Source organism: Passer montanus, unplaced genomic scaffold (assembly GCF_014805655.1).
Source record: "Passer montanus isolate IOZ18808 unplaced genomic scaffold, ASM1480565v1 scaffold36, whole genome shotgun sequence".
NCBI lineage: Eukaryota > Metazoa > Chordata > Aves > Passeriformes > Passeridae > Passer > Passer montanus.
In genome coordinates this window covers 6373214-6398966 of record NW_024368374.1, presented here as the reverse complement: position 1 = coordinate 6398966, position 25753 = coordinate 6373214, and the positions used below count along the sequence as shown (strand labels likewise).

The window sequence follows — 25753 nt, the reverse complement described above, 5'->3', positions numbered from 1 at the left end:
ATCTAGAAGTCTGCATAGTTCTACATTAAAAATCCCACCTTTTAAACACTTTTTGGTAAAGAGAAGAACACTGTTGCTTTAAAATTAAATAATAGAAGATGTTATTTAAAACAAACTGATAATTATTCAATTAGCCATTCCATGAAGCTAATGAGGCAAGAACAAATAATCTTGTAATTCAGATGAGAAGCGAAAACCACCTACCATGTTCAGGATTTGCAGTTATGTTAACATCTGTCCCTCTGTCCTGTTAATGAGATGTACCTGGAAACCTTGACAGGTTCAGGCTTGTGACATTCCTCACAGCAAAGGCTGTCATCTCTTTTTTGTCAACACAACCAGGTGTCACACAAACATTGCTACGCAGGTATTAGTTGTGTAACACAAATCCTATGCACCAATTTTTCCATCAGGTTCTAGCTCTTACATTCAAGACAATATATCAGGAAACCACCTTCTGTATCAGATTTTCCACTGATGAAATGCTGATTTAATTTCTAAGAAAGCTGCTTCAAGCATTAGTTATCTACTTTCAGCTTGAACTAATAAATTTCACTGTGCCTTTTAGATGCAAAACTGAAGATTTCTCCAGCTGCTTGGAAATAGTTCCTAGACCTCTCTCTCTGTCTCTCAAGTGCTCACTTCATCCTTTCTGATTAAATTAAACAAATAGTTAATTCCATCAGTGCAAGGCATGTTGATTAACTGGATGTCATTCAAGTAGCTCCCATTATTATTTCTCATTTTCACAAAGTCTTTCCTGAAATACAGACATCTGATTGTGATGAAGAACTTCAGCAATAGTCTCATCAATGTGATTTGCAGAAGTAATATTGCCTCATTTAACCTTTCTTCTATTTTTCTTCTTAGGCAACTTTCCCAAAGAAAAACTAAAAAAGACATTCCATCAGCATAAATTAATTCTACCAACACTCACATACCTCACGTAGCTGTTCCACAAGCTCTCTCTCTTCTCTCATCTGCTCCATTTTCCTTCGAATTGTGAACTGTGGATCTATTGATTCCAAATTTCTTTGTGGTCTTAAGAACACTGTGATTGTTAAAAAGAGAGATTTTAGTTTAAGAACAAACACTCTGATTTATTTATTTCTAAATTAAGCAAAATCCTTAGGCAGTGCCTCCAGCAAAAACAGTTAGAAAATTTTTTTGTCCTCAGGAGGACAGAAAAATCTGATCTTGGATTACAGTTAGGAATGGCTGCTTTTTGGATATTGCTCTGAACAGTGCCCCTGAACAGGGGCAGCAATGGTGCAGATAATTTATCATCCAAATCCTAATCTGAACGGGCAAGTTTTGTCAGATGATTAAGCACCAGCAGTGTCCCTTAGAGAGTGTGATCTGTACAACACTTTGTATTTAACATAGCAGGAGAAACCTCTTACTCTTAAGTAGACCTCTCTCCTAACAAGATACTGAATTGCGTAAAAAGCCGTGAAGCCTCCTACACAGAACAAAATGCTTACTAGACAAGGTTATGCTAAAAAAATGAAAAACAAAAACAAACCCACCACAGAAAGACAAATGTAGGAAGACTCAGCCATTCAGTAAGTGCCTACACTAAAAAGTCATGTTGCAAATGTAGCATAGTACATGCCCTTGGAGGTTGTCCTTCCTACCAGTCCTGTCAACTCTATCATTTTGCCCAAAATACAGTTCCTTGAAATTATTACATGACATTTCTGCAAATGTGCACCTCTACCCTTCCATTTCTGCGAGCAGTGACTGCTTTGAATGGGTTGGAAGAAAAGATGATGTACAGCCAAAATGCAACTGTCCCTGTTTGTGACTCTGTTTGCCACCTCATACAAGTGTAGTCATGAGGAATCTCACACAACTGTTTGCAGGTTCACCTGTATTCAGACTGTTTAAGTAATGAGATGATTGATCTAAGTTACTTCTCTAGCCAAAGGGACAGACAGACAGCACCTATGGCACTTCAGCCAAAAGGCAAAGTTCTTTCCCCTAGCTAATATAAACACCTTAAGGCAACAAACTCCTTGTATATCTTTAGGCTATTCATCTTAGGCATCAAGACAGAATAAACCATAGCCAATTACCAAACTTGCTTCCTTCCACTACTTGACTCATACAGTCCGAATTTAACTTTTCTCAGTGAACTGAAATTTGTTGCATTGCTGTAATTTCAGTAAAATCAGTGATTTCTGGAATGCCATATTAATGCTATTTGTTAAACAGAACTGCTTTTAAATAGAACAACTAATACTACAGTTCTATATTAGCAAACTACTTTCTTTGTAATGTCACCAGAAATCCCAGAGATAGAGTGGGAGAGCATCCTGTAGAGAATGTGCAGGACTGAGAACTACAGAGAGTGACTGCAGCTCAAATCCCTTCTCTGGGTGGACAACATATTTTCATCAGTGTCACCACTCAAAAGGCTCTACACAGAGGTGCACACATCATAAAGAAAAACATTCCTCATGCTGACCTGCCACAAAATGCATCAGAGTAGCAGAGCCATGCCTTCAGATGCAAAGGGCCCACAGTTTTACTGATATTTAATCTTCTGCTTTGTAGGAGGCAAACTCAACATTTGAAATTTAATTCTAAATCCAAAGCAGGGTGTATGAACAGATCCATACTTCCTAACATTTTGCAGAAAGGTGACATATGACTATGACTGTTCATGCCCAAAAACACAGAACCTATTAGAACATTGATATATGGTGAAAAATACATAAAATGTTATTTATAAATTATATCATTTAAGATGGCTACAACAACAAAAAAATCTAACCCCAAGTTTTTCAAGAGTAGAAATCCTTATCAAGGATTTCTATTAACTCCGGAACTGTACTGTATTAAAATTTCTGCATTAGCAACTCTGTAATAACTTACTGGAGGCTGTTTCTAAGTTTTTAAGAGGTGAAATAAAAATCTCCTATCATGTTAATTAAAAATAGCAGCTGCAATTAATAAGATTTTTTGGTTCATTGTACAAGTCTAATAATTGAGATTTGCTGCCTCTCACAGATGAAATACCTAGATAAAAAACGTTCTTGAAGAGTAGAACCATGGTATTTAAAAGCCACTGTAGTTTTATTAGCAGTAGCAACATTTCAAATAATTATCAGTAAAAACTAGTACCAAATAATGTTCAATTTTCATAGAATTAGAGTATTACTATGGTCTTTATTCAGTTTGGCCACAGCTATCCTTTTTTAGGCCTCTGTGAAGTCAAAGTTCCAAGATTTACTTCCTTCCAATTTCAGATTACAAACGTACCTTACTGAAAGGTATTAGCATTACTTTGTCAATTCCACTACAAGAAAAAGGCAGGCTAATCTTACGCAGTGTGAAACTACAATTAGAAGCTTTTCAAGAAAACAAGTTAATTGATTAAAAAAACAAAATTAAAAAACCTTCACACGCTAAAGCATTAACTATAAAAGTTTTAGTTATGTACTGAATTTTTTTGTAAGTGTTGCCATAGAGGATGTTTTGGCAGTCCTAAATGTTGCTTGCTTCTCAGCATTACACACAACCTCCAGCAAGGGGAGCCCATACCTCACACACACCTGAATGTCTACTTTTCGCTCTTTCAAAGAATTAGTTTCTGCTTTTTAAATCCATACTCAAGGCAGGTTATTAAGTAGTACTTGTTCAAATTTATTTTTTTTTTAAAGATTCTGCATAAGTGTCAACAAGTTAGATGAGTAATAGTTAATAACATAGTTAATAATCTACTCAACATACCACTGTCAAGGACAAACTTCCTGGCAAAAATTTTCAATTCTGCACTGAATTTCAATGCACTATTAATTGTGCATCAATTTCTGCACTATTAATTGTACATCAAGAAATTCAGTGTACTGAGTACTTAGTGTGATAATGTCATCCTTCAGGCAAACCACAAAATTATTTAACCTGACTCTAAATACAACAGACAAAAAGAAGGTTGGACTCTGACAAGCAGAGCTGAAGTCAGGCTGAAAGTTCATAGTAACTTTTCTCTTTGATTGACTTATTCAGTCTAAATTTAAGTAACAGAAATGTAACAACCCCAATTTAAAAAATATGCAGTTGTAAAAGCAGTTTCTGCTATAACACTCCAAGAGAAATGCTAACATTTAGAAGATTAAAACACAAAAAATACAGGTAAACACAGATCAAATTCTGCACTGATAGTAGAAGCAACTCTAGGTTTCTCTGTTGAACAATTCATCAGTGAAATGTTAACTTAGCTTCAGACCACCATGAACTAAATTCAATTTTTTCAAGTTACCAGGATCAGATTTCTTGTATTCCACACTCGCTTCCCTTATGCAGCTGATTCCTTACATATGCTGTATTTTATGGTTTTATAATCAAGAGCACTGAGGCAAATAGGAAATATTCTCAACTGAAGACCTGAACTAAGAACAAAACGCCCTTTTGTGAAGAGGCTTCAGTAATGAAGTATTGGGTGGTACAAGTGTGACTTCCAGAGTGGCACCTGAATAGTCAGACAGGAAAGTTTCCTTAACCATAAGCTAAATGTTAGCATTTATCAGTCAATATTTATGGTCTTGGTTTCAATCTGATGCTTTTGACAGTTTCGCAACCTTTTAATATCGAAACACCTTTCTACTTTAGGGCAGCTGGCAAAACATGACCCACTTTGCATCAGTGCCTCAGTGTATTATGACAACAAAACCCTGGAGAAAACCAAAACAAAAGCAGCAGTAAAAGTCCACTAATGTATCTGACCTTCACTGTGAACAGGTTATTAACAACAGTTTCTATTGAACAGAAATCACTATTTTTGCTTAGCTGATTGTTTCAGCTTTGTTTCTTTATGGATTCTTCTATTATGGTAGTTATGTACCTGCACCAATAAATGCAGATGGAAGCAGGATATTTTAATAGTTAGTAACTTTCAAAAAATAATAAATAAAAGCAGCAGAAGAGAGAGGAGCAAAATTAACTGCTGTTTGAGTACAACTTTTACAACTCTTGAAAATAAAGCCAGTAAATAAACCCACAAAGTTGTTTCACCGGAGTAAAAAAAAAAGACTGAAACTTCACTCTTTTGACACTACATATTCCACAGCAAATTAAAGTGCATCTTCTGGGGAATTTAGTCTTATAAACATCCCCTGGAGAATATTGTCCTTAGCCACGTGGGGCATTCACCACATACTCATGTTTCTGAAAACACAAAATTAAGTAAATTATATATGGAACACCTACCATTGTCACTGTCTCCTTCAGATGGGATACTGTAGCTAAAGTTGTCCCATGTTTGTGCCTGTGTAAGTGTGTTGAAGGAGATAGGAGGAAAACTGAGGGATGGGTCTGCTGGAGGGGAGTGATAACCAGTCCAACCATGGTGGCAATAAGGACCAGAGTGGGGATAAAAGTGGGCAGCAGCATTTAATATATGGCATTAGGATTGTATGGTAATGGCAAAGATGTAATTCAAAGGTGATTAATACAAAATGCATAAATTTTGAGAAAAGAATGAAAGATGGTGCAGAATAAAAAGAACGAAGAGTTAAATGTTAGTACTTGCAAATCATACATTTTATGTGCAGTTAAGGCTGTCAAGCTTAGCAAGAACACTGTAACCATAGCGCTTCACACAACTTTTTACAACCAAGTTTTAAGAAAAAGTACCCATAGATTTTACATTATAGCCTGATAAAATCCCTGACTCTGAGTCAGAAGGTAAATATACCAGCTGTGAAGTTTCAAGGAGGAAACTTTAACAGAATCAGGATTTTTATATATTTGTGTAACTACATAAAAAGAACACTTCTCACAAAGAAAAATTACACATCCATATGAAAATATTATTACAATTTTCCAGCTGATTTTGGAAGTAGCAACTACGTTATCACTTGGATTCTCATTTTGTTGAAGGACATTCAGTAAGTACATGTACCACAGATGTTTTCCTTTCATTTTAATTCGCTTAATAATAAATGAAGTGCTACCTTTTTTTTTTTTGCTAACTTCCCTGGCAACAAATTCAAATCTACAACGGGTCCACCATGCTATGTAAGTACTGGTCCTCCACAACTTTTAGAGGCTTCCCAGGGACAAGAATAGGCATAGAATACCCCCAAAGGCTGATCCTGAATTTGCACAAGCTTCGGCAAACTTGCACCATAGGCAGTCTTCTAACAAACACAACATCATTAATTATTTGACTGGAATCTCTGAAGTACACAAAACTGTACATTTCCACAGAAGCTGCAAAAGTCTGCAGACTATTCACCATATGACTGTAAAAGCAAGTTGTACCTACAGTTCATGACCACCCATGAACTCGTTATGGAGCTAAACTGGGGCAGCAATACAGCTCCCGTTCTCCCTATCCATTCTGCCTTCTCTCCCTTTAACTGTCACCACACCACCTCTTACTGATCCTCAGATCCTTCTGCAGTTTTTTTTCCTTTCCCACCACATCTGCTCTGTGCTTCTGTCTCTTGTCTCAATTGTGGCAAGGATTTCTGCCCAAGCTTTCCTCAAACCTCGATTCTATAGTGTTTCAGAACTGGATACTGACACCCTTAAAATATCTCCTTCCTGAATCTCTTCAGCATATCATCCATCCTTTCAAAGCTTCACACTGGTTTCCTATTTTCTGACAGAGATTTAAATCTTTTCTGCCTTTCACAGTGATGTTGCTCCTTAATGAACTCTTTCTGTATTTGATCACAATGTTCCTTATCACTTCAGAAAAAAAAAAAAATTAATTCACTCATTTCTTATTTTTCTACATGTATCTTCACATTTATCTACTGAATCCTACACACAAGCGACATCCATGTTCCTCAGACCAAACTAGAGACTAAACTACCTCTGCTCTAAATGCTAAACCATAAACACAAATCAATTCAAGATTGCTGTGCAGATCTAAAAGCAACTAAAACCACTCAAATATTAGAATAAAGTCCAAAGTAAAGTTTCAGTAGGCACAGAAAGTCCCTCTTTTCTAACACACCAAACTAACATTCAGAAGGAACTTATTCATGTAGGATTTCTCCTACCCGCAATTTTGGAATCAAAGTATTAACGTGATAGTAATTGAGATTGTGTCACATAAAATTTCACCTTAAACTTCTTTTCAGAGTTTCACAGCTCTCTCTCTTTAAACTTTCCCGAGGCTGGGTCACTGCTTCTGGCTATTGGGACACCAGCTGAAATTCAGAGTCAGCACAACTTAAACTCTGAGTCAACACTGAGTAACAGTACACAGATTTATGGCAAAAGGTAAACAGTCTGACTCTGGTAGCAATTGGGATTCTCAACTATTTTCCAAAGTACACAGACAGTGCAGTTAGGGAACAAAACAAATGGAAGGAATAAATATCCAGAGAGAGAAAGACAGTAATGAGCACTCAAATGAGAGAAAAATACTGTCAAGTTCCATTGATCATTATATGTTCCAACTAACTTGAAATACAAGCATGTCTACCATGGATACTAACATTATGCTTCAAGTTCTCTACAAGTCACCCAAACTGAAGGCACTAGATTCATGTTATGCTGCATAACAATGTTATGTTATGAACAGTTGCAAGGGAACAACTTCTCACTTCAGAATACAAAGCGCTTTGTGACTTAAATTTTGTCAGTGATTGCTTCAGCCTCTGACAGTAGAAATTTTTTTGTCTGTGTTGCTGTCACTTTGTTCAGTAGAAACTAAGAAACACAGTGACCTAGAAATGGCACAACACAAAAGGAAAAACAACTCTTGATTGCAAGATGTATTAGAAGTTGTTCAGACTTGATGGTCTGGTGTATTAAAGATAGCACAAGACCTTGGCAACTCTCAATTTCAACAACTAGCACCACTTTGAACATTTTAATCAATTCATGGATGAAGGATGGAGAATTAAATTTATTTGCTATTTTCCACAATTCCTTTTCAGAGTGCTAATGCACTTCCCAAGAGGAAAACTACAGCTCTAAGAAAATGTTTCTGTTCAATGGAATTTTTAAGGTTTTCAAAATTAATGTGAATTTGAAAAGTCCATACTCTCTGAAAATATTTAAAATACAGAAGGAAATAATCTGAGAAATTAAAAAATCCTTTTTACATTCAAATAAACTTCTGACTCTTGGAAAAAATCTTTCAAGAAATGTAAATATATTCATTACCTTTCAAAATATTTTCTTTTGCTACTTTGGGTTCTGTCAGCCATCAGATATGAATTTCCCCAATGTTTTTCCTACCTTAAAAATGAAGGTATAAAAGGACTTTCAGTGCTGAACACATATCAGTATGTACTAACACAGAAGTTTAAGCCACTGTGGTTTATCCTCTGGAAGCACTTATATTTGTGTGTGTACTTCAAAAAACTGGAATCTTTACCACAAGTCTAGAACAGTTTACTTTCACCTTTCCAAGAGACATAAACCATTATGAAATGATGAGGAGAACAGAAAGTCAAATAGAAAGCAACATTCATTTCAAATAGATGAAAATAAACAGTGAAAATAAATGCTCAAATTTCAGAAAAAATGTGGTTGCATATATTTTCATTGAAAATTTGCCACTGTTTTTTCCACAGAGCATGGTGGACACATTTTATTTAGAACACTTCAATGTCCTTTTAATGTTGCACTTGGATTTAAGAGATTTATAGAGCCAATTAATTCAAAAGTAAGCTCTAACAAAGTTAAAGTCATTAGGACTCTCTAACTTCTCTAACCTCATTTGAGCTTACATTTCCAGTAAGTTTTAACATTTCCATGATGGCCATTAAGAACTGAAATGAAAATTACCTACAAAATACACCACAAACTAAGCTGAAAAGCTTTCCTGGGTCACAGAAATGCTGGACCTCTTCACTAGCTCAGGTCTATGATAATAAAGCAGTATTAAATCAACAAGTATGAATTCCAACCAGTAATGGGATGGTTCAAATGCACAAAACTTGTACAAAGTTTTAAAGGAAATAAAATGAAGAAACTACAGACCTGCCAAGCAAACCAGCTTTCAAAGGACAAACATGCAGGCTTCACAAACATGCCAGTATTCTCTGCCATGTACTACTCCTATCTGTAAGTATTTCTGGTATGCTAGCAAAACAGCAGAAGATGAAACGTGCAGCTTTACAATGCCTTTGCAAGGTTTCATTTTGAACATGGTGCTACATAGCTAATACACTGTATTTTTATCTGAAACTGGACATCAAGTTTTACTATTGCCAAGTTCCCCTATCTTACATGGTATAAATTTAAGGTAAGATGACTGAAGCTAGACATGATCAAGTGAGAAACTGTGCAGTAATGGGTCTTAGTGCCTGCAGTGTCTCATATGGAAAAGAAAATAAATTCACATTATCGAGTTTAACACAACCATAACATGACCAAAAGACACTCCAGTATTGGCATGCTCAAAGATTTTAGAATATATGAACTTCAATTAGTACAGTGCAGAAAATCAGCATGTTCTAACCAACTGACTTTGGTATTCAATGAGGCTATACACAGCTGCAATATATAAAAAGGGGACAAAGTGTAGGACTTGTGCACATCTGGTCTTGAATCATGTGACTTGGAGGTTTTGTTGCAAACATTGCAACCCAGCCTTTCCAGAAATTCTCTCAAAAATAGAGTCACTAGGCTATTTCACCTGTACCAATTCTAGTCATTAAGTATAAGACACTTGGGCATGATATGCCAAGATTCAAAAGTGCATGTTAAACTAAGACTTGAACAAGAACTCAGTCTTGCATATTCTTCCACAAAGCAACTTCCAACCCCCAGCAGCAGATTTCACTGTGGGCTCAGAACACAGCCCATATCCTGTGAAAGCAGCAACATGGCCTGGGCTCCTTCACTTTTTTCTCCTAACAGCGATATTGCAATATCACCACTGGACTATGCAATATTACTCCATGTTTTATTTTCAACAGATCCTGAAAGGACCCATTTGCTCACCATTTAACCTGTATTTTAAACTTATGTAGAAATATCAATATTTCTAAATCATCAGGAACAAGACAGACTGAGATCGCATTCCAACAACCAAAGAAATGCAGTGGAACAGATCTGTCTAACTATATATGACAACTACTTGAGAAACTTCAAGTATATTCCTTCATAAAAATAGCTTTCTAATACTTTAAAAAAAACACAAACAAAAACCAACTAAATCTATGGGTACAATTTCATAAACATTTTCACAATGTTTCACCAGCAGTTTCACGAACTGCTGCCATTATTACTAAGTATTTTGTAATGGAAACTACAAGCTTGTAGGGGTTTACCATCACTTTAAAAGCATTTGTGGTGAATGAGAGAAAACATAACTATGGTCTTAGTATGCTGAATCATACTGGAAACTACAGCCACTCATCAGAGGAGATATGGCATGACTTAATATTGACTACCTCTGCACAGAGAAGACAAAAACTGAATTAAAATGTGTAGCTAATCCAGTTTTTAAAGGAAGCTGTTATCCAAGCCCTCAAATACATCTCTGTGTTTGGGAGGTTTTTTGTTGATACTTGTTTTTAGGTTTAGTTTGTTTCTTTGTTTTCAAATAAACTGCTGCTTGTTAAAAGACTGGTGGTTACATAGATACAGTGCATTGCAAATTCACTGAACTCAGTTGCTGGCTGAAGTAAAGATGTAACCTTTCCATAACGCTTGATCTTTACTCAAGCCTAACTACTGACAGACTCAATAAAGTGAAAAATTTTCAGAGCAACAAGTGTTTTCCAAAATAGTCTAATTATTCACATATATTTTTGAACAAAATATGAACTGTATCACCACATACTAATCAAGCAAAAAATCTTATTTCAATTAGTATGTCAGCACAGATGATAAATATATATATGCATATAAAATGTGTAGTTATATCCAGACACATTTTTATATACATATAATTTTATAAAATACCAAATTTACTAGAAATGGATGAAAATTGATCCATATATAATGTGCAAATAAATACTTCTTACAAATTCAATCTTGATTCAAAACTAGAGAACCTTTAAATGTTCCAAGCTTCTTCTAACTGTTGTACAGAAAATGTTACATTGCTTACTTCTTCATGGGGAAAAATAGAGATGTCTAATCATAATAGAGATGCAAAAAAACCCAAACCAGTACACACAAACTGTCTGCTCACATTACCTGATCGTGGCTTCAGGCCAAAAGGAATTGTGGTGTTTGTAATAGGAGACATTGTTGGACTTTTATCCTTATTCTGTGTAATTCAAGAACATACGTCAAAGTTAGAATAAAACCCAGAATATATCTCAGCATATCTGATCATGCAATATGCAAAAGTTAACACTACTGCATGCTATAACTATTCCCATAATCTGATCACAATAAAGTCCCAAACCTATGAAAATCTTCCTTTTTTATTGCACCTTATTTCTCTGTTAGAAAATACGAGTTTCTGATAAAAGACAGCAAGATATTCCCCCTAGTTATAAATAAGCTCAATTATTTATCAGTTTTCTCCTATGTCATCATTTGGCTCCATCAGACATACATTTTGTGGCAGAGTACATTTCAAAAACCAAAGCAAAGGCATGTCTTTTCCTTAGCACGTTTGTTTCTTTCACAGGGTTAATTACTACTCTGCATGGTATTTTCCATTCAACACCAAATTTCTGCATTAAAAAACAGAAAAGTGGAAATTAAGCTTGTGCCTCAGAGCAGGATCTCCCCTGACCCTGAATTAGGCTAAGAGTCGTAGCAGGAAGAATCGAACAGCATCATAGCACCAATGGCAACGCCAAAAGAGTCCCATAATGGGAACCACATAATGGGAATTCCACTTAACAAGTGATTCCACTGGGAACTACAGAATTCCCATCACCAAGAATGGTGGATGGTGGCTGTGTGTTCACAAATTTGCAATATGCTTATGCCCAATGCAATATAGAGAGAGAAGCCCTACTTCTGCACAAAAAAAAAAAAAAAGGTAAATAATCTCCATATGGAGCTCCATATTGTTTTTGCCTTTTGCCTTTTTGATCTTCCAATGAGATTTACAAGAGAAAGCTACAGGATCAATAAAATTAGATGCCTCTCTGAAAACTAATCAAGGACATGACACAACTGTGCAAAAAGAAACAGCACTGAAATCAATAGAAAATCTTGTTGAACCAGGAAGAAGGAAGAATTAAAAAAAGAAAAATTTTAAAAGTGTGTCTGAATGGAGAAAATGTAAAAAATTTAAATGTTTTATACTAAACTGCATAACTCTGAAGCAAACTGATCAGAAGGCATATTTTTATACCCTAGTAAATCTCAGAGATGACAAGATTAAACTACATGCCAAGCAAACCACATCCATTTCTGATGCAAATCTCAGTCATATGTTCTGTGGAATTCAGTGTTGTTTCATTTAGTCTATGAAACATTCATATAAAACATATAAGAGACAAACAAATGACATCTCACCTCATTGTGAGAGGTTTGCCCGCTTGTGTTCCAAACAATTAGGTCATTCTGCATGAAAGTAAAAAAATAAAAAAGACAAAAAACATTTCAGAACCTGAAAATATTTCAGATACACTGCAATGGGAAATTTTACTAATTACAGTCAGATACACATTTTATTTTTTTTTCCACTGAAATGAATAATTTGCATGAATCAAATATTTCTATTGCTAGCTGAATAACTCTTTTTTTAAAAAGCATGTGGAAACAATTCACACAGATTTGTAATTTACTTTTTTGCTTCAATACTAAGGGATTATAAGTGTATTTATAAGATTTTAATGTTTATTGCTTAAAATGCAGCGTATTTCTTTTAATTAAACTATCATGAAGATTTAATTTTAAAATATACATTTTCAATACAGATTTGAAGAAAGGTATTCTGTAAACAATTACATTTATAATTGCAATATAACATACCTTTTGTTACCACTTCTGTAATAGTTACATTGGAAACATGTACACCACATTGATAAATATGAAACAAAATCATTAATTGAGCAGCAATCATAACTCAGCAGAAAGACAACTGGCATAAGTAAATTATAATTCAATTCAAAACAATTTCCCCAGGGTCAATTTTTTTTTAATTGACAAAAAATGGAAACAAAAGAGAGCACTTGGAACATTAGGTCCCAACAGTCACAGAGCTTTATCACAGTAGTATCTGATATGATGATGATTATACATACGAACATTTGAAAAACATCAAGAAAAACAAAACCAAAAAAACCAAACAAAAAAACCCACTATTTCTGGATAGCACAGACAATATTAAGGTACTGCCAATATAGACAGCATCTTCTGTAATTTTGTTCTCACAATCTCCTTGCCAAGTGCAGTCACAAAATCCCTATATAGCAAGTTCTGAAGCAATAACATACACCCCAAATATTTATGTTTTTTTTGTAGCTCTACATTTCTGGATCATTACAATATAGAAATCTTAAAATATTTTTGGAACTTCAAAAAATATCACCTCAACCTATATACAGTCTGCTTGCAATATTAAATACAATAAAAAACCTGTGGCTAACAAACTTAGAAACTTGTATAACTACAAAAGAATATTAGGGGTAAGGTGAGAAAAAGAGACAGGTGCTTCATTTTCTTGAAGATCTAACTTGGAGACATTTTTTCCCAGGGGAACGCAACCCCTGCAACTACTATGCTTTTATTGGATGTATTTATTATATTAGTTCTTTCCAAAGGGATAGGACTTAATCAACTTCCCATTTGCAGTCAAATCTTGAGATTCATGCTAAGGCAAAAAAAAGCCCAATTCCCACACTGGTTCTAAACCCATCATGTCTGCACACAAATTGACAGAATGCAATGATCCATTCCAAATGTTTCCACATTTATTGTATCTGGACACTTCCATACCTGGCTCAATGACCATTTTTCACCCTGTTCACAAGTTCTTGCTTCAGGCTTTGCTTTCTCCATAATCAACTCCCTCCTCCTCTGGAATTCCAGTTCCTCTTCAGCATTTTCTCTCTGTAAGATATATAACTCTTCTGTCTGTACTACTGGAAACAGAACTCTTTTTTTTTTTTTTCTGCATAGCATTACTTTGGAGTATTTCTTACAAATACTGGGATATAAAGCAGACACGGAAACAAGTAGATACTATGCAAGTGCAGTTCCAGCACTAACAGGTGGATAATGTAAATCTAAACCAACTACTTCATTAAAAAAATTATTTCATCAGACAGGATACAGAACAAATAATAAGAAACATATATCACACTGTAAAACTCAAACTCCATACTTTAACTATACTCTGTAACTATACTGAAAGTACTCTGGAAAAACACTGATTTTTATTTTACAAATTATTTTGGGCTCATCCTTAATGAATATAGTTTCCCTACACCAGAAGGTGGAGATGGGGTGGGGATGGGGGGCACAGGGCAAGTGGGTCAAATGGTAGATGATGAAGCATAGCTGAACTGACATATAGGGATACAGGGTGGGGAAACTAAAATGAAAGAGTAACAGATAAACACCGAAAAATTTTACATCTACAGACACACACAGAGACAAAAACAAACAAGCCCCACAATTCCATAAATATGTTAAAGAAGAATTATTTATGCCCTTCAGCGTACTTACTTTTTACCTTTCCTACTTGGCAAATTACTAATTGATGAAATTGTGGGTTCATTTTCTGTCTTTCCCCCCAGATTATTTTGCAATTATACACTTATTAACATACCTGACCAAGAGAAGACATGTCCATCAGTAATTGACCACTATATATAAAGACAAAGACAAATATGTAATTCATCATGTAGCAACTTGAACATGATACACTTAACAATTTTTTTTCTAAAGAAGGTATATAAACACACTTTACTGTAGAGTCTTGAAATTATAAAACTGTTGCTGGTTCTGTGGGATACAGATTCACAGCACTACTCTCTGAAATATCCATGCTTAATCTGCAAGGTTTGAAATATAGCCCAGTACAATGTTTTTAACTTTAGTAACAATTCTATTCAATATTTAATTTCAAACAAATATATACATGAACTATTTTTATAGTTATCATTTTAAACTGTTCAGTGTAATCTCTTAAGAGCTTTTGGAAATGCCTCCTGATGCTTCAGTTCAGTCTGAAGCACCATTCATGGTTTCATTTGCAAAGTACCACCCCGAGCTATGGCTTCTTTCAAAACAAACGGACCTGTTTACTACCAACAACTGTATTGCTATCTAGAAGCCTGCAGATTTCTGTATCTAACCTCTAGAACCCAGTGATCAAATGGAAGCCACAGCTTTGCCTAATATTTCCACTTAATTTACAGTGGCTGAAAATAAAGCGGTAAAATAGAAAACGAAAGAAAGTAGGAAATACAGGAAAGCAAATATAGAAATACAATGCAAACACTGAAAATATTGAAAAAAGTTGAATTTGAAATCTCTTCCCAGAAACAAAATTCTGCCTGTGTGTAACAGGGTATGCAGATTTTAAACTCTGCAGAACACTAAACCAACAGTAACTGGACAAGCGTTTCATAAGTTTAAAAATCACACCCACTAGCAAAAACAGCTTGAAAGAATTCCAGTCAGAGCACGTTAGGTGCACCAGCATCACCAACTGCTCCAGCCCCTACAGTGTTTTCTCCTAAAGGGCTTTCAGTGTGAGATAAGGATGGTCCTGGACTGAGTTAATTATTTCAACCAGGTTACCCTGACTAGGCCACCAGCGTTATATGGATGCACAAAGGAAACTGGAAAAAGTCACAGTGGTTGACATGCTCTAAGTTTAAGTTAAAAGCAAATGCCAGTTTTGTGCATCTTAAAGTAAGCATTTACACTCCTTTCTGGATCTGGATACACACAAAACCTCTTGAGTATGAAACCAAAAAATTTCTCACAGTGCTTTATATAAATCAAGTATATAACAAAATGCCATAAAATCCAGTAATTATTGGGGAAAAAAAAAAAAAAGAAGGAACCCATGGAGAAGGAACCCATGATCCAGAGGACTGAAAGTCTATAGCATCATTTGACAAGTACTTGGTACTCAAATGTATCTTGCTCCTTAGGTCTGGATGCTAATATACAGGAGGTGTATATTGAAAAGCCAATATGGCACTCAGAAAATAAAATATAAATGTTCATATTTTAAGGTGAGAAAAAAAACTGCAGTCACAAATCCCCCAAATGCTGTAAAAATAACAGTAGAGAAATACAGACATACATGACATGATCAGCCACTTCTACAAGTAATTATTAAATTTACTAAAACTATCTCTGTGTGTAAACAAAAGCCAGATTTCCTGTATTTTATTGACCTTCTCAATTTAATAGAAGTGCCTAAATATGTAGGAAATATTAGGACAATGTTGGGAAACAAAAAAGCAAATTAGCAAAATTTATCAGGATAACAACTGAAGTATTTTGCTGGTGTATTTTTCTGAAACAAACACTTTCCTTTTTTAACTACAACACTCTTCTGACAAAGTAATAAGCCTCATATGAGACGCAGAAACAATGGTACCAGGAAGCTAAAGGAACTAAAGAGATTTCCTAATTGTCTATTTCCTAATTTTACAACATTTTATTAAGAAAATATATTTTTATTCAAGTATTTAGTGTATGATTCAAAAATCCAAGTATTCTTTCTACGATGCAAAATAAAACCAGCTGTCTCTCTAGAAATACTAGCAGGAATCAATTTCTGTCCTAAAAGTAAAAAAGTCTGCTAGGTGAAAAAGCAGTTCAAAATAGGCATTTAAAGTAAAGAACAGTGTAGTCACAAAAGCAAGTAGCTATAAAGGGAGGAAAGAGAACCAAGCATACTTAAGGCTGAAGTGACAAGGAGGTTTCTAATCTTCAGAGAAATGAAGCTGCAAATCAGCTACTTCATAGAAGTAAGAATTAAAATGAGTTTTGAAATGAACTTAATTTCTGAAGGTGATTACACTAAGAAAAGCAATAGCAAGCATACAGACAGACAGAACAGACAGAACTACAGGCACCACCACATACCTTTCCAGTAGGCCAATCACTTGCTTTCTTTTAAATATCTATTCTTTTGTTTAGCTGCAGTTCCAGAGCCATTCTTTGTGACTTCGGCCACTTAAAATGGGCATCTAAATCATAAAAGCTTGTCTTCTGTAGTCAGGGGAAATCTAAGTAACTTTCTTTGCCTCTTCCTCCTTTGGATTTCGGAAAACTAAAGAAACTCCCCCACTAATTCAGGCACCTCCTTTATGTGCTTCACTGAATTGGTATGAAGATGGGCCAGAAGCCCTTCTCATTCCAACGATAAATACCAAGCATGAGTAAGAGGAAAATTTGTAGTCCCTAAAAGAAATGTGACAATCCTAGACAAAACTGCAGATAAGCACAGTGGTGCACGTGAGATGAATGGTTAAGGGGTGTCCTCACCTCTGGTTTTAGGTTTCTTTTATGCCTTAATTTACTGGGAATCTTGTTTAGATATTCAAGAGAGAATTTGAGTTTCCTTAACTACCTAGAACACACTGGTATGCTAACAAAGCACTTGGCAACTCCAGAGAGCTTTCAGTTGACATTTAAAAGAGAATTCTAATGTAATTCACAAAAAAATTTTAAATATATTACATTATATTATTATACTATTATATATTGGCTACTGTAAGCATACCTGTTGGAATCTTGTAATAAATCTACAGCTTCTCTTAGTTGTTCTATCATTGCTATATCAATAGTTTGTTCTTCTGATAAATTTATTCTATAACAAAAAACAAAAACATTAAAAAAAGTACAACAGCAATTACTAAGGGTAGTGTGAATTTCGATATGAGAGGTCTACTTTCCAACTGGCATGCAAACACTGTAGGGGGAAAACCAGCCTCTCTGCACACTGGGATATGCTGAATTTATGGAAAAAGCTTCTTCTGAAAAAACTCTCCAACACTTCGTCCTTAACAAAGCCCCCCAGCCTAATACATACATAAATTAATGTGATGAAGTAAAACTTTAAGCATTCAACTGAACAGAATGACTTCTAAAACTGAACATTTATTCAACAATATCTGACTCTTAAAGGCACTCATCCCATGTATTGTTTAGCACAAATAGTAAATTGAATGAGTTTTTACAAAGGCCAGCTTGCTTTCTTTTGCTTTTCAACATTTATAGTTATTTCTGGGGATTAGAAATATAACCTCCCATTAGTTCTGCCATAAGGCACTTTCAGAAAGAAATTCTTTCCTCCCTTCAGGTTTGGGTCTTTTTTTAATATCATATAGGACTACACTGTTCTGATGAGTGACAACTTCACAGTACAGTCATGCTGAATTTCCTTTCCTTATGCACTTAGCAACTGATGTTCACTTGTTCCACTCTGGAAGTAATATATATTAAAAAAATGATTGCTTCAAGGTTAAAATTATAACAAGTAAGAAAAAGAATAAGATATGTTTTCTAACCAAACTGATTTTTAAAATGTACATTAAATTTAGATCTTACAAGTTTGGATGATCCCTTTAAAGGGAATACCTTTAATAAACAAAGTATCAAAGTACCTAATTAAAAAAGATTGCAATCTACACAGATAAAAAGTTATTGGGACATAGAAATTAATTAGTTGTAATATAACATCCACTCTATTCAGCAAAAAAAATGTAAAACACTGAGCAACACACACAAAGTGCAAGGTTATACTATTGTCATGCCTCCAAATCTTCAAAATTATTAAACAGCAAAGTCATACCACTCCTGGTCAAACTAATTAAATAACATAGCTAATTATTAATAGATACATAAAAAATACTCACATTTCGTCTGCTTGCCATTGCATGTCCTCTTCTATTCTCAATAATTCATCACACTCTGCTGCTCTGCTCTGTACGGAGACAAAAGTGATAATGAGAACTGAACTTTGCAATTAAGTAGGCAGATAAATTTTGCTTTCCAACTCAGTATTGACCTAATTTCTTTAACATCTTAGGCTGGCTGGCTGAAACAATCCAACACTTCTGCTCCATTCCTCACTCCTAAGATACTGATTACAAGACCTTCTATTCAGATTTTATTGAGGTCAACAGCCCTTACCCTCCCTTAACTGTGAGAAGGAAGTCAAGCAGCATAAGAATTCTTTGTTCTATGTCCCAGATTGCACTTGTGACTTTCTGGCATATAGAAACAATGCTTCAATTAAGCACGATCCCAAGTCTCCTTCTCCTTGCTCTCCTACTGCAGCCAGATTTGTTTACAAAGCAAGGAAATTCCAAACATGCAAATAGTGTCAATTACACACTTCATGCATAACTATTAACAGGATTCATATTTGACAATTTTGACAGCCATGAATCATTTCTTTTTTAAAAGGAACAAATTGGAACAAAAGTTGCATCCAGGAATTCACATCAGTCAGCCAGTTTGGGTTCAACATAGTCAAATTAATCCCCCACACAAACATGAAGTGCTACTTATTTGAAAACCTGAATCTCTTTAATGCTTCCACTTGGTGTTTTGCTACTCTTTCATCTCAGACAGGCAAGAACACTGAAGTAGTTCAGCTGCCAGTAAAGACAGAAGCTCTCTGAATGAATATGTATTTGTACTTCTAGAGAAGAAACAGCAATCCTCTTTTGTGTCATGTGTTTGGCATGTCGGTTGCATCATCCTGTATCAATAAATTCTACCCAATTCTGATGTATGTGACACTGAAGAGTGTACCAGCTTCTCTAACACTCTCCAATGATGGCTCATTTCCCAGTGACAATCCCTAGCAGAATGAATAAAGCCATTCTTTTTCATGTTTGTTCACCTTACAGGAATAATGACCATGATGCTGTCCTATAACAAGGGTACATATCATAGGACAACAAAAATGTAGTACTTATTCTAGAAGGTAATTTAAATTGTCTTTAAGGATCTCTCAACTGCTATTATAATGTTTAAAAAAATTGAGAAAATGCATTTTAGTACCATAACATTACTTCAAAAATTAGCCACCACAGCTAGCACAAAGTTATCCCACATTTTAGCAATGTAACAAACAGAATAAATCACTCTACTCAAAATATAAAGCAAATAGCACAGAAAAAACTGCCATTTTTCTTAAAGCCTTAAACATAGTTAAAGGATAACTCTCACATATCCTAAAGAGAGTTCCGGGTAAATTGTCCTAGATCCGTTGTAATAATTTTAAACATATCTGCTTATTTTTGCTTTCTGCATATTTTTAAAACAATTAATATTAGCTGCAGTCTCTTATTAAAATATCTGCTATTTAACATTTCTATTTACTCTGCACTTACAAAAGTAGCAGAAATATTTTTCCCACTTAACATTGTCACAAACTTGCCTTAATGTAGCTCATAAATTCAGTAGTAAGAGTATCCTGTTCATCAAACTGGTTTTCTGTTTCTCGTGACTTATCATTGACAAACGTATGAGAAGATCCTTGATGGAATTCCACTAGGAACAGCAATGAAAAAAAAAAAAAAAGAAGAATGATCTCAAAAATTAAGTTTAAATTCATATTAAAAATTTTAAACAGGTTAAGAGCCTGTCTTTGCAAACAGTGATGCCAAATCATTTCTGAATTGCAATAAGTCCATTTTCTGGGTATATACAGCTGTATATCAAAAGCACTACAGCAAGCACTGAAGGAGCCAGTTTTGAACTGCATCAAGTCTGTCTTGCCAGTCCCAATACAAGAACACAGCTGAAACAACTGTGCAGTGTTTAACTGTGCAGTGTTTAAGAAATTCAGATGTCTTAGGCAGTGACTTGCAATTGAATGCAATTTCAGAGTTACTGTGCTGTAATAAACCATCAAGTAGCCAGCAAAATTATTTAGAGCCTGCCCTAATCTTTTGTCTACACAGACTATCTCCAAGGATATGATCCTATGATTTACCCTCTCCAGTTTGCTAATAAACACCGTAGGATAAAATCCTGCTATCTCTCTTCATATTCTACCAAATTCTGATGAGTTCTCCATGGAAGTTCACTAAAGTGGGTAATGCTGAGGATGTGCCGTCTCCTATTCATGTGGTTTCCATATGCAACTTGCTGACTTCATCCTGCTATTCATTATTAGTACGTGCAGAACTTGGAGAACTATTATCACTACGTAGTGTAATTTAAAAAATACAATTGACTTTTTAAAAAATGGATAAAATTAGATCTCTCACAAAATATGAAGACATTTACTCGTTTCCAGAGGTGATGCTGACTGACTAAAAAAGCTTCATATATACACTAAGTGCAGCTATAGAAATAGCAGGACTCCATTACTGCAGTTTGCTAAATTACTGATCATTGATATTAATTGAAGGATAACACGGCTCAAACCAACTTTAACTTTTCTTCCCCCAGTCAGAATCAGATCTTATTAACTCTTGAGACAAGGTGCAGCAAGTATTTTGGAAATGCTGTTGAAAATTACTAGACAGTAAACAATTCAGTATAGTAAAGATTTTCTAAGTAGCATACTTCTTCCATTTTTACACAACTGCATATGCATGCCCAAAGCCCTCTGGGTAAGCAGGCAGGCATGGAATCAACAACAGAATTTCCCTGTTTTTTACATTCCAACCTTTTCTTGAGTTAGCATGGTGACCCGAATCATCCTTTATAATATGATCTTCTTCCACAATGTCCGACATTGGAACATTGAAGCTGATAGTATCTTCATCAGATGGCTAGGAAAAAATAAGAGAAACACTAGTCCCAGGTCAAACCAAGAATGACAAAAATGTACATGTTAACAAGATTGCCCACTAAAGAGCTGCAAATTAACATGGGAGAGGTTACCAGAGCCTCTAACACGACCACATCCTGTTGTAAGAAGTTGTAATCACGCTGAATATATCCTCACATGAGGTTTGCCAAGTAGAACAATTCACATGTCCTCCTTTCCTGTCTTACTCATTGGCACTAGTCCTCTCGTTGCACTGACACCACTGCACTGTGCTGCTGTCTGTGCTTCCCTGGGGCAGCTGAAAACAGAGCCTCCTTGTAGCCACTAAAGGCTGTAGAAACACTGAGCCTCATATGATGGCCCCTTTTTTTCCCTCCACAACTCTTCTTCCCTGCTTTACCATGCAGCTTCTGAACTGAATGCCTACAGCAAGCAAGATCAACACCAAGCAAGGCAATATCTAATTATGTTAACTGACAGAGCTGAAAGAAAAAAGGCATAGACTCTCAAGTACACTAGCTTTTCCTGACTTAAAAGCTCACCCATTTTTTGAGCTCTATTAGCTGGTACACTAAAACACCTGACTTGTATCTACCAAACCTATCCTGTCTATGACTTTACAGATAGCAGCTGCACAACAAAGCACAGACACAATTGTGTCCCAGGCCACTATGGCTCTGTTTCTTTGCAAGGCCAGCAATCACCTGCTCAAGACAGACCTGCTCACATCCCCTCCTGAGGTGAGCTACAGCAGAACCACAGTTTGCAGAAGAGGCCAAGTTTCTATTCTTGCTCCCCTGAGACAGAGAACTTACCACTACAACAGTTTCAGAACTTTGCAAATGTATTTTCCAGATAGCCCATGAATGTTGCTCATTATTTAAATGCTCTGTGTTTCTGTAACTTGTTACACTGTGCATACATTATCCATACATGTATTCTGTAATTATAACTGCTATATAGCGCAAATAGCACTTTGCTCCGTAGCCTTGAAAAAAGAAACTTTAAAGGAAATTATATTCCCCATTGTTTCAGTTCAGACAACTGTATCAAAAAAGATCTGTAATGAAATGTGTTACATATAATCAGTTATTTAATTCTAGCTAGCTTCTAGTAGAAGTTTGCCATTCTTGCTAATTTAGATGTTCATAAACTATGTTGAAAGTATTTTTTTAACTCCTGAAGCTACAGGAAGCTACAGTTTGTGATAAAGGATGGAGCAAATCCAACTTGCTCTTAAAAACCCTATCAAAGATAAATGTGGTTATTCCTATTTTCCAAGAATACCCTGGACTCAAAACATGTTGTAAATGTGGACCATGATGAATGTTCTTTCTGATGAAGAAACTGCATGTTATTAACTCTATGAATTCACTGGCTGTATTTTTCGGCTTAAGGAGAAAAAAATTAAGGAGGAAAAAAAGGGTGTTCAGGGGTGTCATAAAGCCTTTTCAAAATAAATTTTAAATTTTAAAATTAGTGATATTTTAAAATTAAACCAAATAGTATCTCCAACAGAAAATAAATTGCACTCCAAGTACCCTAAACACAGAAGTCTTTTAGATCAGAAGCAATGACAATCCAACAGCTTAAAAAGACAAGAACAATATAAATTCACTCAGACAACCAGGGTTACAGTGAAGTTCCTTCTCTTTCAGGCTGTATCTCACATGACATTTAAGTACTAAATTTGATTATTCTAGATCAAAGTTCATGCTGTGTTAATTTTTCAACTATCCTTTGAAAATAGTACAGTAAAATGTCCCTACACACATTATTCAAAGTTCTGGATCCGAAACAGTTACAATTTTTTCTTTTTCCGTTCAGCAGCGTAACATGCACTTGGAAGAAAATATTTTGGAGTGTTGGTATAAAAAAAGGAACAGACAATTTGGAAACAAAAGATATTCCTTTAACAGGTAATGCCTCACTTTCAGGACCTACAGAATTCTGCAACTAATTTTCCAGGTGTTTCCTGCCACTATACTGTGAAACAAAACCTATCTAAAGCAGCCTTGGATAATACAAAAGTATCACTCCTTCGCAGGTGAAATACTGTATCCAACTTCCTTCTTCTACAGTTCTAGTTTTATTGAGACAGCAAGAGAAGACAATAGACAAACCAGAATCAAAAACACCTAACATTATTCTAAGACAGAATTGAGATGATGCACTTTGAAAGATTCTTCATATATATTCCCGCTGGTACTAATGCATCATTCATACAGGTAATAAAGCACAGACACCATTCTAATTTCATTCTAATAAATTTTAACAAAAGGAAAAATAAGGCCAAATGGAGAAAAATAATAAAAATGCTGTATTTTTCCTAAAATATGAGGTAAATGGTAGACTGCCTTAAGGCAGAATTTACCTTCACGTTGCAATGAACAATTTTACAGAAACACTACAAATTATCTTTCACTTGAAATGCCCAGGATGGGAAAACTGCCTCTATACCTGGGAAAACTGGTGCTTTAAGGACCCTACAAAGTCCAAGAGAGATATAGAAGCAGTTCATGTCAACAAGTACTCCCCTCTTCTGTGTATTCATCCAAAGTCAATTAGCAAGCTTTGTAAAAATTACATTAGTGTTCAAACAAGTGATTCATTTATGTTATTAAGTTACATATGAAAAATGACATTGTAGTATTTTCTGTAAAAGAACAGAAACTCAATAGCCACTACCCTACACACTAAACAGTAATTTATATTTAATTAAAAAAACTTCCAGGATCATGTTTTAATGATTATGACTGATGATTTAATGTTTATCCAAAGTTTGGTATGTAACTTTCTGACTGTAATTAACAACACATGTGAGCACGTATTTGCATCATGCTAGTATTTTTTGCACAATTCCCATGTGTTACACAGGTATGAAAGGTCACATCAGAAGGAAAGTGCATGGTAAATTTACTACCAAATGCATTTGGGATTACTGATCTCAGCATCTATTTCTCCTTAAAAGTAGAGCAGCAATCAGGTGGTGATAGAATGAGCAAATTGTTCTTATATAAAAAAAGTTTTGTGCTAGTTAAAATTATTGGTTCATTGTTAGTAGTTTTCAAAATATTTTTTGCAGCATTTCAATTGCTATCTTTTGATTACAGGTAACATGATCCATTTTCTTAAGGTGATATTTATAGCTAAAGAGGAAATCAGGAAATCCTGGGATAAAAGTTTCATTAACAAGCCAGCTGAGCTTCAGGAAGAGGAAGACTGGCAAAATAGTTTGTACGTGTCTCTCAACAGACTGAATGCTCTTACAGCTAGAGGTAAACCATTAGAGATTTGGCTAGAATTCGTAACCATTCTACTTCACTTCCATCTACCAAGAAACTTGCCCAAACACTTGGAAATTCACATGGTGTTTTTTTTTATGTACTATTATATTTAGAAGACCAATCAATGAGTAAGTAGACTCATGTTCATTATTTGCTTTTGAGTAACTATAAATTCAGTACCTAAGTTTGATTCTTCATACATTTGTTCCAAAAGAAACAAAATCCCTTTTCCTCAAAGGACGACAAAAACTCTAAAGAATCAGTGTAAAACTATTTTAAGTAGCAAGAAGGTCATCCTTTTAATGTGAGGCCTTTCCCATTAGGTCAGACTACAAATGCCGTTACTGTATATTTCAGAAAGATCATCATCACTAATTATTTACTTATTTATCATTATCTATTCAGTTCAACTTCACACATGTTTAGTGCCTTGTTCAGCTACAGAGTGCCACGGAAAAAAACCCTCTGTGAATCAGTTCTAACTGCTTAGGACAACACTAGTCCCACAAAGCTACCCTTTCTCTCTGCTCAGTCAGACAGCAAAGTTCAGGAAAGGAGTTGAAGGTTTATTTTCAGCACAGCCTAGGTGCCAGAGTATTTAAACACATTAAAATCTGCAAAGTTTCTGAAGTTTCTACACTATAACAATCTTCCATAACCACATTACAGAACATACTGAGACTGGGCACTCTAAGTTCCCAAGAGGAAAGAGTAATCAGGCAAAGAGAAAAATATGCCATAAGTCATCAGCTTGTAACCTGTTACCATGTTTACTTTGTTGAAAACAACAGAATTCTGGTTTGTTTCTCATTCTCTAGATTATGTAAACTGTCAGAAAACTGTAGAGAATTTTGACTATTGG

At 35.1% G+C, this 25753-nt stretch overlaps 1 protein-coding gene across 8 annotated transcripts in view; it reads right to left on the bottom strand.

Moving 5' to 3' along the window:
• The window catches only part of LRCH1 (leucine rich repeats and calponin homology domain containing 1), a 115110-nt gene that overhangs the window by 22479 nt on the left and 66878 nt on the right, over positions 1 to 25753 (bottom strand). For 2 of the 8 annotated variants that reach the window (XR_005628290.1, XM_039716573.1), the window contains exons 8-17: positions 21500 to 21605; positions 20261 to 20373; positions 18726 to 18793; positions 17591 to 17677; positions 14669 to 14705; positions 13834 to 13947; positions 12409 to 12456; positions 11125 to 11197; positions 5215 to 5322; positions 942 to 1051 (exon numbers count right to left, since the gene is read on the bottom strand). Coding sequence is in view for 3 of the 8 variants with exons in the window: in XM_039716573.1 (XP_039572507.1) it covers positions 942 to 1051; positions 5215 to 5322; positions 11125 to 11197; positions 12409 to 12456; positions 13834 to 13947; positions 14669 to 14705; positions 17591 to 17677; positions 18726 to 18793; positions 20261 to 20373; positions 21500 to 21605 (864 nt within the window). In the remaining 5 variants the exon portion in view is untranslated. The remainder of the gene's footprint in view (positions 1 to 941; positions 1052 to 5214; positions 5323 to 11124; positions 11198 to 12408; positions 12457 to 13833; positions 13948 to 14668; positions 14706 to 17590; positions 17678 to 18725; positions 18794 to 20260; positions 20374 to 21499; positions 21606 to 25753) is intronic. The other 6 variants (XR_005628291.1, XM_039716574.1, XR_005628293.1 and 3 more) reach the window with 4 other exon arrangements.